This window comes from Aotus nancymaae, unplaced genomic scaffold (genome assembly GCF_030222135.1).
Source record: "Aotus nancymaae isolate 86718 unplaced genomic scaffold, 86718_ANA_hifiasm-v0.15.2.pri h1tg000058l, whole genome shotgun sequence".
NCBI lineage: Eukaryota > Metazoa > Chordata > Mammalia > Primates > Aotidae > Aotus > Aotus nancymaae.
The window spans coordinates 37,284,743-37,304,287 of record NW_026988472.1 but is presented as its reverse complement, the minus strand read 5'-3'; the positions used below and the strand labels follow the sequence as shown (position 1 = coordinate 37,304,287).

The 19,545-nt window shown below is 35.4% G+C and overlaps 1 protein-coding gene across 5 annotated transcripts in view; it reads left to right on the top strand.

The window, feature by feature from the left end:
• CNKSR2 (connector enhancer of kinase suppressor of Ras 2) overlaps positions 1–19,545 on the top strand; it is a 298,887-nt gene that overhangs the window by 242,294 nt on the left and 37,048 nt on the right. For all 5 annotated transcript variants that reach the window (XM_021674795.2, XM_021674793.2, XM_021674792.2 and 2 more), the window contains 3 exons: positions 6,559–6,626; positions 11,794–11,894; positions 14,070–14,637. In XM_021674795.2, the coding sequence (XP_021530470.1) occupies positions 6,559–6,626; positions 11,794–11,894; positions 14,070–14,637 (737 nt within the window). The remainder of the gene's footprint in view (positions 1–6,558; positions 6,627–11,793; positions 11,895–14,069; positions 14,638–19,545) is intronic.

Here is a 19,545-nt window from a genome sequence, read left to right as displayed (position 1 = left end):
AAATAAATGCAATAAAAAACGATAAAGGGGATATCACCATAGATTCTACAGAAATACAAACCACCATCAGAGATTACTACAAACAACTCTATGCACACAAACCAGTAAACCTGGAAGAAATGGATAAATTCCTGGACACTTGTATCCTCCCAAACCTAAATTAGGAAGAAGTTGAAACCCTGAATAGACCAATAACAAGGGCTGAAGTTGAGGCAGCAATTAATAGCCTACCAACTAAAAAAAGCCCAGTTCCAGATGGGTTCACAACCGAATTCTACCAGACGTAAAAACAGGAGCTGGTACCACTCCTGAAACTATTCTAAACAATCCAAAAAGAGGGAATCCTTCCCAAATAATTTTATGAGACCAACATCATCCTGATACCAAAACCCAGCAGAGACTCAACAAAAAAAGAAAACTTCAGGCCAATATCCATGATGAACATAGATGCAAAAATCTTCAATAAAATACTGGCAAGCCAATTGCAACAGCACATCAAAAAGCTTATCCCTCACGATCAAGTGGACTTCATCCCGGGGATGCAAGGCTGGTTCAACATACGCAAGTCTATAAATATAATTCACCACATAAACAGAACCAAAGACAAAAACCACACGATTACCTCAATAGATGCAGAGAAGGCCTTTGACAAAATTCAACGGCGCTTTATGCTAAAAACTCTCAATAAACTAGGTATTGATGGAACATATCTCAAAATAACAAAAACTATTTACGACAAACCCACAGCCAATATCATACTCAATGGGCAAAAACTGGGAGCATTCCCTTTGAAATCTGGCACTAGACAAGGATGCCCTCTCTCACCACTCCTATTCGATATAGTATTGGAAGTTCTAGCCAGATCAATCAGGCAAGAAAAAGAAACAAAGGGTATTCAATTAGGAAAGGAGGAAGTCAAACTGTCTCTATTTGCAGACGACATGATTGTATATTTAGAAGACCCCATTATCTCAGCCCAAAATCTTCTGAAACTGATAAGCAACTTCAGCAAAGTCTCAGGATATAAAATCGATGTGCAAAAACCACAAGCATTCCTATACACCAATAACAGACTTAAAGAGAACCAAATCAAGAATCAACTGCCATTCATAATTGCTACAAAGAGAATAAAATACCTAGGAATAAAACTAACAAAGGATGTAAAGGACCTCTTCATGGAGAACTACAAAGCACTGCTCAACAAAATATAAGAGAGGACACAAACAGATGGAGAAATATTCCATGCTCATGGTTAAGAAGAATCAATATTGTGAAAATGGCCATACTGCCCAAAATAATTTATAGATTCAATGCTATCCCCATCAATCTACCAATGACTTTCTTCACAGATCTGGAAAAAACCACCTTAAACTTCATATGGAACCAAAACAGAGCCCGCAGAGCCAAGAGAATTCTAAGCAAAAAGAACAAAGCTGGAAGCATCATGCTACCTGACTTGAAACTATACTGCAAGGCTACAGTAATCAAAACAGCATGGTACTGATACCAAAACAGATATTGACCAATGGAATGGAACAGAGGCCTCGGAGGGAATGCCACACATCTACAACCATCTAATCTTTGACAAACCTGACAAAAGCAGTGGGGAAATGATTCCCTGTTTAATAAATAGTGTTGGGAAAACTGGCTAGCCATATGCAGAAAGCAGAAACTGGACCCCTTCTTGACACCTTACACTAAAATTAACTCCAGATGGATTAAAGACTTAAACATAAAACCTAACGCCATAAAAACCCTAGAAAAACCCTAGGCAAAAGCATTCAAGACATAGACATAGGCAAGGACTTCATGACTAAAATACCAAAAGCATTGGCAACAAAAGCCAAAATAGACAAATGGGACCTAATTAAACTCCAGAGCTTGTGTACAGCAAAAGAAACAATCTTTAGAGTGAACTGGCAACCAACAGAATGGGAAAAAAATATTTGCAATCTACCCATCTGTCAAAGGGCTAATATCCAGAATCTACAAAGAACTAAAACAGATTCACAAGAAAAATACAAACAAACCCATTCAAAACTGGGCAAAGGATATGAACAGACACTTTTCAAAAGAAGACATACATGAGGCCAACAAACATGAAAAAATGAAAAAATGCTCATCATCACTGGTCATTAGAGAAATGCAAATCAAAACTACATTGAGATACCATCTCACGTCAGCTAGAATGGTGATCATTAAAAAATCTGGAGACAACAGATACTGGAGAGGATGTGGAGAAATAGGAACACTTTTACACTGTTGGTGGGAGTGTAAATTAGTTCAACCATTGTGGAAGACAGTGTGGCGATTCCTCAAGGACCTAGAAATAGAAATTCCTTTTGACTCAGCAATCCCATTACTGGGTATATATACAAAGGATTATAAATCATTCTATTACAAGGACACATGCACATGAATGTTCATTGCAGCACTGTTTACAATAGCAAAGACTTGGAACCAACCCAAATGCCCATCGATGACAGACTGAACAGGGAAAATGTGGCACATATACAACCTGGAATACTATGCAGCCATAAAAAAACGACTGGTTTGTGTCCTTTGTAGGGACATGGATGAACCTGGAAACCATCATTCTCAACAAACTGACACAAGAACAAAAAATCAAACACCACATGTTCTCACTCATAGGTGGATGTTGAACAATGAGAACACATGGACACAGGGAGGGGAGCATCACACACTGAGATCTGTGCGGAGGAACTAGGGAAGGGACAGCAGGGGGTGGGGAGTTGGGGAGGGATAACATGGGGAGAAATGCCAGATACAGGTGATGGGGAGGAAGGCAGCAAACCACATTGCCATGTATGTACCTATGCAACAGTCCTGCATGTTCTTCACATGTACCCCAAAACCTAAAATGCAATAAAATATTAAAAAAAAAAACTATGAATGCAAACTAGGACAAAATTTAAATCTAAATGACTAGTATGTAGACAAATGTGAGATTCAAATACAGCATCTCTAATTTTGGTAACATGCAATTTGAATAAAATATTTTTTCTTCAAAATTAAAGGCAAAGAAAAATTAAAATGGAGTTTTATTGTTTTGCATTCAATTTTCCTTTTTAAAAAATAACCCTATTCCTAATGTCTACTTTCAATGGGAAGATTTTTTAATTGCTTGTTAATAGAAAGGGGAAAGAGTTGGTGCTAAAAATATTCAGAGGATTAATGATGAGAAGAAACACCCACCAACAGCTTTGTCAAGTCACTTGATTGTTACATAACAGCAAGATGATCTGGATGTTGGTTTGTTCTATATGTAATCTTTTAAAAGCATATCTAAGTCTTCAAAAGATTATATATTTATAAAAGTAATTATTATAAATATATAGTTTATGTGATTATTTTATATATTTTAAATGTCATATCTACTTATGAAAATACACTATGTTTCAGAGAAATATATTTTTCTGTTACTCATTTAAAAAAACAAATGTAATGATGGTGGTGACAGGACTTAGTAATTGGTGTTAAAAAGTAATCCTTACATTTAATTTTCTTCTGTAAAATTATATACACATATATGCACACAGTAAATGTGCATATATGTGCATACATATACACACACATAGAATATTAAAATTATCATCTTCTATTTTGAGAAGCAATAAGTTTTATTGTGAGGTAATTTGTAAAAACACTTTTAGGCACCCCACTACTATTCATCTGTTTCATCAGAAATAAGCGTTGAAACATTAAAAAATGAATTTTTTCTGGTCTTTGTAAAATCTATGGGGATAAAACAAAATATCATGTTACTCAAGTATGCTGAAGACTTATTTACTGAATTTGTTTGGCCTGTATGTACCTTACCATGTCAGTACATATGTTCTTGTAATTGTGATGACCCACCAGTTCCTATTTGGTAATTATTATTTATACATTTCTCCCGTGGTTCTTTCTCTTATTTCCCTCTAAACGCATTATTCTTTGTCAGTTGTGAATATCTCCTTTGAATGTTTGCTATAGGTTCAATATCCCTTTACTTATATTTTCCTATTTTAAAGCATTGGTGATATGGTAAGGTACTGAATTTAGACCTGTTATTAAAGAACTTTCTCATAAAATCTGTTCTGTTGAACAGATTCTAAATTCAATATTGTATCTCTGATCATCTTACCTAAAGTAGCCTTCCCTCATCCCCAGCATCTTTGACATTCTAATTTTCTAACTTGCTTGCTTGTTTGTGTTTAAATAGCATTTGCTACTATTTCACATGTTTATTTGTATCCCTGTTTATTGTTTGTCTCCCTCACAAAGATATGGGAATCATGAAGGCAGGCACTTTGTTTTATCTCTGTATCCCAGGTACCTGGCACATATAGGCTCTTAGTAAATATTGCTTGAATCAGTTAATGCATATGTGTCTGCTTTCATAATAACCTAAAATACCAAATCATAACCGTAGCAAGTAAATCAGTAAGTATCTTCTAGTTGAAGCCTAAAGGATAAGTTTATCCAAGATAGCACCAACAGTTGTTTAGTATTTAGCCTCTTGTGGCTCTGTGCAGTGGCCTGGTATATCCACACACTTTCAAACAATTTCTCTTTAATTAACAAAATTTTTCTTCTTAAGAATAGTTTAAACTTTCAATTGTCTTATGAAAGTTAGTAAATCTAGAGTTAACTGAAGGCAAAAATTATGTCTTATTTATTTCTGTATCCCTAACACATAGCTCATTGTTCAGCACATAGCAAACGCTTAACAAATACTGTTGAGGTAAAAAATTGAGCAAGCCCCTTTTTAGTTTCCTGATTTATTTCATAAGGACCTCATTGTTCTTCACATTTCTGATAAAATGAAATTTCATTGATATTTTTAAAGTAATAAATAGTAAATACAAGGCACTGGATTAAAATTCAGTAATAAATTTTTCATTCGTGGTATTATCATCATTTTCACCCAAAAGCACCAGGCCAGTCTTTCCCAAGAATGGTAAGATTTGCCTTGTAGTACAAATTTAACCCCCTTTTCACTGCAAATCAACTAAGACTAAATTTTAACTTTGAACTTTTACTAATGATTAGAGTCATTTTTAAAATATTGTCATGAAGTTTACTTCTTGATTTATAGTTTATAATTTTCTGGAGTGTGTGTGTGCATATATATATATATATATATATATATATATATAATGCTACTGAATTCAGTTGATAATCTTTATTTTATTCCATTTCTACTTCAGTCCTTTCTTCACTTCCCAAATGTACCTGAGATGATAATTACATTGTAGGTTTTGCTAAAATTAAGTTAGGCTTTAATTGACCTCTTCTTACAATTAAAGCTTAAGTTTCCATAGATGCGATTTTGTGTATTAGAGACACAACTTTACTCATTTTTCAAGATATTCTAAGTATTTGACGTACAGTTAACACCACTTGGCATAAATGATGAAATATATGAGTCACTTCAAACAGTGTGATCTTCCACTTGACAGGGAAGATAAAGATCTTAGGAGAAAAAGTTCTCAACCACAAATTTTTCTTAAAATATATCTAGATCAGATTATTCCACAACTTAATGACATTAGCCATACTAGTGATTCTGGACATATTCAAGCTAGCTTGAAAGGTAGTTTTTTCCTCAGTTTCTGATTTGGGAAGGTATATGGATTATGGTTCAGGATTGACCAAAGGGAAATTTTCATGTTGTTTAAGACATGTGATTTGATAATCTGAGGGATAACATGGGGAGAAATGCCAGATATAGTATGCACCTAAAGTAAAATAAATAAATAAATAAATAAAACCTTCAAGGCAAGTATCAATAAAAAGATTTTTAAATGAAAAAAAAATTAACACAAGGAGAGCCCTGGTGGGACAAAAGAAAGATGTTAAAACTGTGCTTTGCTTTAGGCAGTCCCTACATTGGCAATAGCAGCACTACAGAAAGACGAAAGAATTGAGATTTATTTTTAGCTTACTATTGTTCATGAAAATACATTTTCAAGATCTAAACAGATGTTAAAATTGTATATGTTCATTGTGTCTTTGGAAAACCCCATACTCTTGTATTTAGAGACAAGTGTCTGAAGTACTCCAAGATGTATTTCCTGTTAGATTATTAAACAAGCTTAATCAAAACTATTATTTCACAATAAAACTATTATTTTGACGGGCAAGATCCTTAACTTTTTTTCCTCATCAGGATAAATTAAACCTGATACTGTTTAAGTATCTCTAAAGGAGCATTTGTTCTGAAGAAACAGAACAGCAGAAATATTTGGAGTACTTCTACATTTGGAACAATAGAATTAATATGGCTTTGGTCAACTCCAAACTCTTTATGTTACAGATATTAACAACTTTGCCCAAGACTTTTCTATTGAAATAGCATCTTTGGTATGGGAGCAATTTGTACTATGGCAAATTGTATCTCATTGAAGATTCCATGCATCAGTACTTGCAAAGAACACATCTTATATGTAGGATTATTCCATATATTCTTAGACATTTTAAAATGTATGTTTCTAGGAAGTAAAATATAAGAAGTTAGGTTACAATGTTATTGATTATATTTGTTTTTTTCAGATGGCTTAACAGAATTAATATGCTGACTGCAGGTTATGCAGAAAGAGAGAGGATTAAGCAAGAACAAGGTAAAGGAATACTTTTTAAAAATAATTATGTTATACTTTTTTCCTGCAGTAATCCTATATAGAGATTTATTGCTATCACTTAAGAGAAAATGCATATGCCAATTTGTGGTTATTTCTCTTCTGGGCACTTAAGTGAGGTTTAACAACTTGAATAGATAGGGACTGAACACTCAAATTTTTGGAGCAGCTAATGTGGAGTTCTCTCCTATTCGTTACCCCGTCCTCCTATCTTTTTCTTATGAAGAAACAAAATCTTAAAAATGGAAAAAGTCTGATTGAATCAAGTCTAGATCCTTATCAGTGAGCAATTTTTACTATTTAGCAGTTTTTTAGATATTTAATTGGCCTTTTATGCAAAGAAATGAGATGAATGATCTTTTCTTTCATAAATTTTCTCATTTGGTTATGTTCTTCAGCTCTGTTGCTATGTAATTCTGTGATCTTTTGGAATTTGCCTTGGTATGGACCTCAGATTTATGAAACAATGTTATGGTTCTTCGGCTCTGTTACTATGTAACTCTGTGATCATATGGAATTTGCCTTGGTATCCACCTCAGATTTATGAAACAATGTTATTATGAGAATTGAAAGCTTAAGAACAAAAGCTATGGTCAGTGTTCTGAGGTGGCTTCACATTTCCCAAAGGGTGTTTGTCGTACATCCCTTGGAAGCATAAATAGGTTTTTGAAATTATCTGTTAAAATAATCCATAGATTGACACACACATAAACACAAACCTATTCATAGTTGTCTCTTCACAATAAACTGGTCGTAACCAGTTTATTGATGTCGAGATTCTAAAAGCCTTCTGTTTTCTTTTAGACTTAGAGTAAAATCTCAGCCAAGTCTTTTTCATTTGTTTGTTTTTTGTTTTGTTTTGAGATAGGGTCTCACTCCGATGGCCAGCCTGAAGTGCAGTGGCATGATCTTGGCTCACTGCAGCCTCGACCTCCCAGGCTCAACGATCCTCCCACCTCAGCCTCCTGAGTAGCTGGGATCACAGGCTCACACCACCACACCTGACTAATTTTGGTTTCTGTTTTTACTTGTTGTTTTTTGTAGAGACGGGTTTTTGTCATGTCGCCTATGCTGGTCCCGAACCCCTGGGCTCAAGCAATCCACCCATCTCCCAAAGTGCTGGGATTATAGGCATGAGCCCTCGTGCCCGGCCTTGAGCCAACTCGTTTTTAAAAACATCTGAAAACTAAAGTTTTTAAAAATCTAAAGAAGACAACCTGATCCCAAAACCAGTATGTCAGCAAATATTTAGGTACAGATTAGTAAATTTTTTCTGTAAAGAACCTAATAATATTTTGGGCTTTGCAGGCTATACAGTAGAGACTATATGTTGCATAGGCCTAAATTCTTGGTAAGAGTACTGAAAAAAAATTAGTCTTCCTTTTCAAATTTCTTTAAAAGGAATAAAACAGTTCTCTAAAAGTGTTTATAGATTTTTTTTTTTTTCTGATTTGTTAAAGACAGAAGAATTAGAAGTATGGGCGTTATACTGATAGGAAGATGAATCTTTGAATCAATTTGCATAAATATAAGGAAGCTTGGATCTTAAGCTTAACTTCTGTATTTTATTGCTTGGCATTACTATGAACCTGAGCTTGGTCTCTAGTGAATTTCCTTTGTACTTGGTATTATATAGCCAAATTTTATTATGGATGAAATATCTGATAAGTTATATAGTTATATTGGACATAGGGGTTCCAAAAAGTATTAGGTCTGTAGATTCATGATGTACTGATCTATCATGTAAGTAGAAAATCATAGGCAGAAGCTAGTAGTTACACTTTAATACAACAAGAATCTTGCTAATGCAATACAACCAGAATCTCTGAAATAATTTTGATTTCCACATAGGATGCATGTTCCTCAGGCACTTTAGCATAGGTCAGAAACATATTAGACTTCCTACCTCCTGCATGATTAGGTTGCATGGTATTCCATGTAGAAAACTACTAGATGCACATGTCTACTCCACAATTCTGTAGAGTTATATCTTGAGTACCTTTCTAAGTAATGAAGTTAAGCTTAATACAAAATATAGCTCTTTAAGGATTGGGAATGTTTCTCCAAGATGCAAGGACATAGCTGCCAGATACTGTTTCCATCTAAATAACCAATACAGCTTAGAAGTGACTCTTTGATTGATTTAAATAAAAATTTAGTGAATTGCTATCTTTGGTTACAGAAGTATAAAAGATGTGGGATTCTCTTTCAGTGTCCATTGTTGTACTTACAGAAAACAGGGTTACACTAAATTCAGCCAAGATAACAATTTGTCTAATTGTCTGCTGATCATTTTTATATTTTTTTCCAGCTTCAAGACAGACATCCATGACATTATTTTCAATCACATATAAGGTCTTTTTAAAGACTTAATCACACAAAAAATGAATGAAATATATTGTATTTCTTTGACAGTTCTAAATGAAAAAGTCGTTTTTTTCAAATTATCCTTTTGTATCAGCATGAGAAAATAAAGTAAAAATTTTTCTTTTCTAGTGATGGCAGTTTTTTCATGATTGCTTATAAAATTGTGTATCATTGCAAGGGACATTAAAAATATCCATTTAATTTGTGCTATATAGAGAACTAAAAAAAATAATTTACCATTAGAATAAAAATCAGACTAGTTTTCATCCTCTAAGCAACAGTGTGTCTCTAATTTTCCACACAAACCCAAAAGAGCCTAATTAAAATTTCTATGTAGCCTCTTCTCTGTCATTGCTCTCTCAAAGACATACAGCTTAGTGTAAGAAAACAAAATTAATTTGCAAAGTAGTATTTCAGCCTTTTCTTAGGCAACCCAAGAAAACTTTGGATTGACAATGCTTTTTAATAAACTAAGAATTCCATCAAACAGTGGGACTAAAATTCTTCCTAATTGAACTGGAAGGAAAAAGTAGAGAGGGAGCCTCCCAAAATCTGTCACTTGTAGTAACAGCTATGGAACCCTTGATAAAATCGTGATCATCTCCTTCTCAGTGTGCTAATAAGGACCACTTGAGGTATTAACACCTTGAAGGTATCAGTGAAAACATTAAGGAGATACTCTGTACAGGTGCCACAGTTTCTACAGTTCCTGGAAATAGTGGGAAGAATACCGGCAGGGTGATCTTTGCTTCGCAGGGGTGGTTTGCTTATTCCATTTACCTACAGAGTGATTTCCCAGTAGTATTTCAAGCTCTCACAAAGCTACCCAACCCAGGCCCCAGGGCTCCAGATTTTACTTTTTATTACTGGGCCTTGCTGCAAGAAAAACTTTGTCTAAGAAAATGAATACCAGGCATTTATCGCCTATGTAATCTGGGTCACACCGTCTTGGCATGCTACTACAAATACACCCAAGAAGATAAGGGGTTCTAATATTTATTGAGTGCTATCTAGATACAAGGCACTTAAAAACATGTTACCTTATTTAGTGCCCACACACACACAACTCTAAAAGGCGGTTATTATTAGATCACTTTTACAGATAACAAAACAGACTCAGAGAGGTTAAATAACCACCACAAAAGCACCAAGATGGTAAGTGGTCTAGCTAAGATTTGAACCTACACCTGTCTGACTACATAGTTAATGTGTTTTCCACCAACATTTGCTCGGTCCATTTCTGGGCAACTGTGCCAACTCATATTTGAGGGAAGACTTGGTATACTGGCTATCACTGGCATGAACCAATGGAAAAAAAACAGATATCAAATTAAGATTAACTAGTCCTTGCTTATCTTTTACTCAAAGGGAATAATTAAAACAGCAATAGAATTTGCAGAGTCTTTGTATTTTGAGACCTAGAATATAATTGAAAATGTATTTTATTTCCAACTTCTGTTGCTGAAGAATTTATGTTCACAATAGCTATAGGTATATAGCAGGAAGAAATAGGGGGATAAAATAATCATCAATATACTTCACATCAAATTCTCCTGCTATCCTTTTACAAAAGAGTCCCAGCAATTTAGTCTCCAAAGCTTTAGGGTATGGCAGTTTCTTAGTTCAAATCCCAGCTCTATTACTTTCTATTTGATATATAGTAATTTCTTAATGTATGTTAGCTGTAATTATCAGTAATATTAATCACACTGCAGGGAAACCGTATAAAAATACTACAATATGGGAATTCATGGGTAGAGAGGTTTTCCTGTAAATATATGTGCCATGACTGTTCACCTAAATCTGAATATTAGTTAAGCCTTATGATGGTTCTTTTAGGATTTAAATTTTCATAAGAATAAGGAGACTTTTGTTTTAATATGTTTTCTCTTACAATCTGAAATTGATGTATATATAATACTACAGGTTTTTTTCTTGTAAATCATATAAAGAATAAACCCAGCAGTTACAGGGTAGTTGGGATATTACTGGAACAGATTCCAATTATTGGCCCTTTTGCTGCATTTGACATACTCTAGTAATCTGAACTTATCTCTCAGAGTTCTGTCCCCTCCCTCCTGCCTGAGGTCTGCTAAGTCACTTTGCCTAGCTGCTTACATTTACTACCCTTTTAGGTAGTTCTGGAAGTTTGGAACTTGCAGCCCACATCAGCAGATTTGCCCTTTTGCATTTGGCAAGAACCAGAGTTTGCCATGTGTTTCCAAGGAGAGGTGGGAGTATGGTGTTATAGAGATTCATGTCAGCATGAGTCTGGAAACAGTGATTGTTAGATAATCACTGAACTGAAGCCAGAGAAGAGAATTGAGAGCATTATTTTTAGAGCTGTTTATATCTGTAGAGATCTACAGCAATGCATGTATTGCTTTTCTTTGAGTATCTTTAGGATAAAATGATATACCTTTAAGAGGCATCATATGATATCATTCATTAATTGAAGCTTCAGAATAATTGGATCTGAAATCTGAGGTACCCTAAACCTGATTAGGCTTATGCAGTACATTTTTCTTAACTTTCTAAAATTATGGCTGCATGTAACTGCTTGCTTTAAAAGGAAGTTAAAATTAGGTGATTATATACTTACTTTCTCCTCAAAACTCAACTGAAAATAAAAGTTGGTAGACCAGGGGTAAGGTAGTGCTGGGGAAATGATGTGGGGTCAGAATTTAAATTTCCTTTTCTTAAATGCTAATTCATGTTCATGAAAATATGACTAGAAACATTTAGTAGAATGTTGATGTATCCATGTCTATGAATTTTTCAGATTACTGGAGTGAAAGTGACAAGGAAGAAGCAGATACTCCATCAACGCCAAAACAAGATAGCCCTCCACCCCCATACGATACATACCCACGACCTCCCTCGGTAAGTTAGCAACAAAAATATTACTTCCACCAGCTTCTGTGACCTGAAACATCCTTTTCTGTGTTAAAAACATATCTAGTAGATTGCATATCAAACTTTAGGTTTCTTAGGGGAAAAGAAAACTGGGAGTCTAAAATCAGTAAGGAAAATTTTTTAAGCATACAAAGAATATTTAAGCAGGAGAAACAGTCACTACAGATTCCAGGCAGAATAAGTATGTCGTCAGTTTTATTAACAAAATATACTACTTGTGTTAAGGTAGCCCTCATGGAGATAACAACAATAGATAAGGTCATTTTATATATCCTTTTCTAAGAAAAGGATATATAAATAGAATATATAAAAAGGATATATAAATATATAAATATCCTTTTCTAAGAAAAGAATATATGAAATGACCTTATCTATTCCACATTAATAAAATTTATTCCTATGTCCTTTAGAATGAACTTATAAAAATTAATACTCTATCTATATTGAAGATGTTTTGAAGGTAGCTTTCTCAGCAGCCATGGGATCTGGTTTAATGTATATGTTTATATGGTGTGTCAGACAAATCTCTGTAAATTACTCTGTGTCTAGACTGTACTTTGATCTTTCAATAGGGTAAACAGTTGGAACTATCCCACTTTATTTCCCTTTCCCATCAGAATTACTAAGAGTGTCTCAGTAGTGTTCCAGTTTAGACAATAATATTCCATGGTCAGGCTGGGCACGGTAGCTCACGTCTCTAATCCCAGCACTTTGGGAGGCCAAGGCGGGTGGATCACTTGAGGTTAGGAGTTCGAGAGCAGCCTGACCAACATGGTGAAACCCCGTCTCTACTAAAAATACAAAAATTAGCCAGGTATGGTGGCAGGCACCTGTAATCCCAGCTACTCGGGAGGCTGAGGCACAAGAATCACTTGAACTCAGGAGGTGGAGGTTGCAGTGAGACGAGAGCATGCCACTGCACTCCAGCCTGGGCGACAGAGTGAGACCATGTGTCAAAATAATAATAATAATAATATTCCATGGTCACGTTACCATAACAACCAATTCTGCCTATCTTGGGACTAAGTGTTCCACATAGGAAATAAAAGCTAGATTTCAGTGACAACAATAGCCAACCTAATTCCATCTCAGTATTACTCCAGGGTGATCATTTATATTTTCCCTCTTTTTCTAAAACATCAGGATCTGAATAATTTCTTTAAAATATCTATAAAAGAGGAAGGATAGGAAACAGCATCTTCACTGAACAGCTCCTTAAACATGGCAATTTGTAAATTTCAAGAAGAAAACTATTCATATTATTATTAACATATGGGAAGGTAACTGACTGCCCACAGAGGATGACAAGTAACTTCTCCTCCTTTACCAGGAGGAATGGCATGCACCTTCACCTCAGTCAGGCGTGTCCTGGCTGCCACCTCAGCCTGGTTTGTGATGATCACATTTCACAAATCAGGCTTGGCCTGGGCTGCTGTGTTTGTTAGTCCCCAGAGCTAGAGTAAGGCTTGTGGCAGTAGAGGTGCCTGCAACTATTTTACAGTGTTCACTTGATGCCAGTCCTTTTTCTGGTTGTACTTTGTGCTATAACATATAGTCCCAAACTTTAAATTCCCGGGATAAAAATATTCCATTTTCACTTATATTTGTGTGCCCTGCAGTATCTCTGCCCAAGGCTAATGGTAATCCCTGGCAAGGTATAATCTCATCCTGCCTAACATTTTTAAACCCATGGAAAGTAAAATCATCAGATAGCTTTTATCTGGCACCCATAGGAGCAGAAATTCACCTATAAAGATAAGGAAGGGTTCTCTCTGTTTATAGCATTTAAGAAAAGGAAATTTAAATTCTGTCCCTACATCATTTCCCCAGCACTACCTTACCCCTGGTCTACCAACTTTTATTTTCAGTTGAGTTTTGAGGAGAAAGTAAGTATATAATCATTAATATGTCAGATTTTTCATGAGAGCTTGGTTTAGCCGCATTTCAATACACTCATGTCTCTGTCTCTTACAATGTTAGCTGGGGACTAACTTTGAGATGTCTGCAAATTTGTCTAGTCATTAAATTGACTACCTAAGAGTTCATCTACTTAAATATTACCTGGTGGAAACCAAATGTGTTCCTTGAAATAGAAGTGGTCTTTGGTTTTGTCAGAGACTAATCAGGGGCTCCTTTCTACAGATGAGTTGTGCCAGTCCTTATGTGGAAGCAAAACATAGCCGACTTTCCTCCACGGAGACTTCTCAGTCTCAGTCTTCTCATGAGGAGTTTCGCCAGGAAGTAACTGGGAGCAGTGCAGTGTCTCCCATTCGCAAGACAGCCAGTCAGCGCCGCTCCTGGCAGGATTTAATTGAGACGCCACTGACAAGTTCAGGCTTACACTATCTTCAGACTCTGCCTCTGGAGGATTCTGTCTTCTCTGACTCTGCGGCCATCTCCCCAGAGCACAGGCGTCAGTCCACCCTGCCAACTCAGAAGTGCCACCTGCAGGATCACTATGGGCCATACCCGTTAGCTGAGAGTGAGAGGATGCAAGTGCTAAATGGAAATGGGGGCAAGCCTCGAAGTTTTACTCTGCCTCGAGATAGCGGGTTCAACCATTGCTGCCTGAATGCTCCAGTTAGTGCCTGTGACCCACAGGATGATGTGCAACCCCCAGAGGTGGAGGAAGAGGAGGAAGAGGAGGAGGAGGAAGAGGAGGAGGAGGAGGAGGAAGGGGAGGCAGCAGGGGAAAACATAGGAGAAAAAAGTAAGTATGTTTCTGGAGATTCTTAGCTTGTGTACACAAAGGCCTAGTCTTTTCAAACTTCTTATTTGAAGAAAGTAGAATTTTGCTTCCCTTTTTTCTTAAAATAATGGTATGGCTATATAGTAAATTAGGTCTCTCTTGGTGTCCTACTTTCAGAACTTCAGTAACTTGGGAAAACATGATGAGTAATGAAGCTTATATCCCAAGATACCCACAGCTGGAGCAAATAATTTTTTTCTCCAACCATCCATTTGCCTTTTAAGGTTAATGGTGGTTTTTTTTTTTTTCTTCCTTCTCTTACCCACTTTATTCTCACTGGCATGCACCATCTGATTGGCCCACAGTGGTTGTCCCCTGAGTTGGGTTAAGAAACTATAAATGTTTCAGGCAGGTTGTTAGCAGAGCCTTGGTTGAATAAATGAACACACACATACACACACTCACTCACTCACATCTATACATATACATATTTATCTTCCCTTTTTATTGTCAGAAGATTTAAAAGTAAAATCCAAAAGATAATTTTTCCAAGGAGAGATTCCACATAGCATTTCTTTCAACTCGAAATAGCTGAACTTGTTTCTAGAAACCAGTTTTCCAAAAGCATCCATCTACTTTCTTGGTATGTATGTTGATTGCAAAGTTCATTTTATGTGAATCAGCTCTTAAGAGACAAATCAATGAAGTAACCCTCTGCCTTGTTGACATTAAGAATATCTTCACTAGTTATTAAGTTCTTTATTCAACATGCCATACCAAGCATCTATTTATTACTAATGTGACACATCAGTCCAGAAACCCAAGCTGGTTTAAGGGAAAGGCTACAACTTAGTTATTTTGGTAAGAAGGAAAATCTAGGTTTGGCTTTAAGTCTGAACATAAAATGCACAAAACAAAATATATAGAAGAAATAGTATAAAACTGTTCACATCTCTTTATTCAAAATGCAGTGTGGGCCAATTAGTGCAGATATAACCTGAGCCAATGGTGATGAAATCAGTTACTTGTTTGGTACCCCTCGGGCAATAGACTTCTCTTTTTAAAAGATAAAAGCAGAATGTAGCCTTCAGCCCATTTTATAAATATATGGGACTTCGATTACAGGATATATTAGTGTAAGTTCTTCATCACAACTGGAAAAAATATCTCAAAGTTCACAGGTTACCAACAGGTCAGGAGCCCCATGTCCATGTCAAGCTTGGCTCATTTAAAATGATAGTCTCTCTGGAAAGTATTGACAAGAAAGTACAGTGGACCTTCCTTATGGTATGGATCTTCATTGCATTATTTAATATTATCTCTTCTACCAACAAAATATAAGAATTGCTTGTAATAAAATTCATTTGCTGGGGAAGTTTCCATATGAAGTATATTTTAGCCATAATCTCCATGAGAAACATTATTAAAGGTATGCTGTTAGTGTAGGAAAAGTAATTACCATTCATTACTTGCCAAGCCCTTTCAACATTCACATCTATCAGAGTTTATGGAAGACTCTTATGGAATAAATATTTAGGAGCCATGTTAGGCCTCTGTAGGAGTTCTGGCAAGCATAATAATAATGTTTAATATTCTAAAGATTACCAAAATTAATAAATTCTAAAATTTAAAGATAGAAACTTCATTTCAACTGTCATTCAGCTGCTACACAAATGCTGTGACTAAGTATGTCAGGCTTATTTATTCTTTTACAAACATATTGGATAAAACACTTTATCTCAACCATTTTAAGATAATCTGTGTTGAAATTAGGCACAGCCCTCTGAAATAGAGAATTCTGTTCAGAAAATATTTCGTCATTCCTACAGGTTAAGTCACAAATGTTGTCTTGTTTTGAATAAGCTGGGCACTTAACAGTTCATCCTGGTCATTGTATAAGGGAACACTAGAAAGGAGCAAGTGTGTCCTAAGACATGAAGGGAAAATATGGCACCATGCTTGCTCATTCTTCAGGTTTCCAGTAGTCCACAGAGCACTTCTGATTAGATAGCTTTCTTTTTTTTTTCTAGAGTCCCTTTTTTGTTGTTCAGTAAATCGGATTTTTTAGCCAAATAGATGCACTCCTAAGTTGGTTGGGTTTCTTTCTTCACATTTCAGATGAGTTAAGTGGGTAGTTATTCAGTACTTTCCATCTTTTTCAATGGACTCTCTGTAGAATGTTATAAGACAGAACAGACCTAGTAAGTGTGTCAGTAAATTTGGTATTGTACTTTTTGTCTTTATGGTTCAATATTGTGGGACATTTCATGCTATTTCAGTCAGATCTGCTTCACTGAAGGTGGCCTTGCCCTATCTTCCAGGCCCCATTTCTTTCTGGGTGTTTTTCCATAAATCTTGCCACTTGATTTGTCAGTGTACTTCAAACTGTTCATAACAGAATAGTGCATTTCATACTTGCCTGAAGATGCTTATTATTCAATGAATTGTATGTTTGTTCTAATGATGATTTTCTGCATTGCTATTTCTAATATTTAGGAGTGTGCAATTTGATTAACATCTTATTTAGGAAATATCAGCTTTAAAAACCAGTGTTTTCAAAATAATCTTTAAGGTCTAGTTATGGGATGTCATGTTCATAGCTTCCTTGGATTGACCATTAGGAGTAAGTACTCAGGCTGCTTGTTCAAATCAAGCTGTTTGATGTTATGTCAACAGAGCAAAAATTATACACAGGAACAAAGCTGTGGCCATTACATCAGCCTTAGCCTCCTGTACATGTCCTCCAACACAGAGTGCTCTCTGTGCTGCCACACAGTTCAGCAGGCAGCCTGTGCTTGTAAAAATCAAAGTCTAACAGCAGTGTTTTACTAACTGTCCTGCTCCAGGCCAGCATTCAGTTTGACATCCCGAAGTGAGTCTGTAGTAATCAAGTACAGAACTGCAAAGGAAATAAGTTTAATGTCTGGTTCTAAACATTTTTCTCAGTTTATCAAGAAATTAAAAATAGAAAGTATAAGGCAAGTGGGCAAAAGAAATAATGGAAGAAAACATGAAAATATAGTCTGTCATATGCTTTAATGGTGAAGAATTATGTCATCAATCAAACCTCTTTCTTATCGTTTATATTTTACCCTACCTTATATTACGATATATGTTATATAGTGTTTATGAGCTTACAGAGAAATCTAAGAAGCAAGATATACCTAAATCCATGTCTTAGCTGTTTTTCATTTTCCTTATGCATGTGGAATTTGGCCCTGAATATGAAGTGTATATTTAGCCTTCCTTAGAACAGACTTCAATTTGTGTTCTCATGGTTGAACTACCTTTTGCCTTATTTTGAAATTCAATTATTTAACTTAGTCATACTGTGATTTTCTTAGGCTGAACTCATTTTAGTCTGAAATGGATGGTACTAAAATACACAAATGAGACCTGTCTTGTTTTCCTTTGACTGAAAAGTCAGCTTGCATATTAATTATCTTGATCTACTTCACTGACATTTGAGAAAAGACAAGTGACTTTCTATTATTCCAATTAGCAGTTTCAAACCTTACTAGGTATGGACCTTATAAGACATCAGCTAAATTAAATTATAAATTATATCATTCTATGCAACTTTAAAGAATTATAAATCATGAAAGTATAGGACAAAATATGAAGATATACTTCATTCAGAAATAATCTGCCATAACGTTAAAATAGTATTTTGGTTAATACAGCTTGAAGTCAGCTTAGAAAATCTCTCTTTCCTTTGCCGTAGGTACTAGCCAATTCAGATGAGGTTTTCAAAAACGTTGTCCCTTAATCCTGGTGATTTTCCCCTAAGCAATTATAAGGGAACTCTCCTGGACATACTTTCTTCGTGCCTTCATTTACTCAGTGAAGTCATAATGTCCTTTATCATTTTCTTGAAGATTACCTACCAGTATTATCACTTAATTTACACATATATTTAGCTTGGTCTTAGAAATCTAAAGCAAAACCTAGGTCTTTTAAGGGGGAATACAATCTATTACCTTGAAGCCACTGGACACATTAGATTATCAGGCTAAAATATTATTGACACTTTCAAAATGAGATCTGCTGAGAAATATATTTTAAGATTACTTTTTAAAATCTAGACTGAGTGTGGTGGCTCACACCTGTAATTCCAGCACTTTGGGAGGCCGAGGTGGTGGATCACTTGAGATCAGGACTTGGAGACCATCCTGGCCAATATGGTAAAACCCTGTCTCTAAGAAAAATACAAAAATTAGCCAGGCATGGTGGCATGTACCTGTAATCCCAGGTACTGACGTGGCTGAGACGGGAGAATTGCTTGAACCCGGGAGGTGGAGGTTGCAGTGAGCCAAGATCATGCCACTGCACTCCAGCCTAGATGACAGATCAAGACTCTGACTCAAAAAAAAAAAAATACAAAAATTAGCCAGTCTCATAACCCACTCTATAAATAAACAAATTAAATAAATAAATAAATAGATTAAAATTTACAGAATAAATAAAAATCTAACATTTTTTGTATTCTATTAATAACTTAGGAGCTGTGGAGAATATGCCACTCAGTAGCCTAATATCTTAAATTACTGGGGCATAAAGGCTAGATTATGACTACAAATATAGAATAGAAGATACATTAGTTCTTGTCAGTCATTTTAAGGGTCCTAGCTTAATTTCCTGAACATTTTCTAAAGGCCAAGAATTTAATTTTTAGAATATTAAGGTAGGAGATATGTGGAAAAGAAGAAGGTATTCCCAGAATATGAAATTCTGTTGAAGGAAGAAAAGGAACAAGTTGAAAATAAAGAAAAATATTGCAACACCTCTCACTTTTTTTTATTATCAAGATACATTATGTACACACACAAAGAATTTAAAAGAGCATAATCATTAATATCTGAAATTATAGTTCATGTATAAAGGGAGTAGATGGAAAAGGATATATGCAATGTGAATAAAAAGACATGA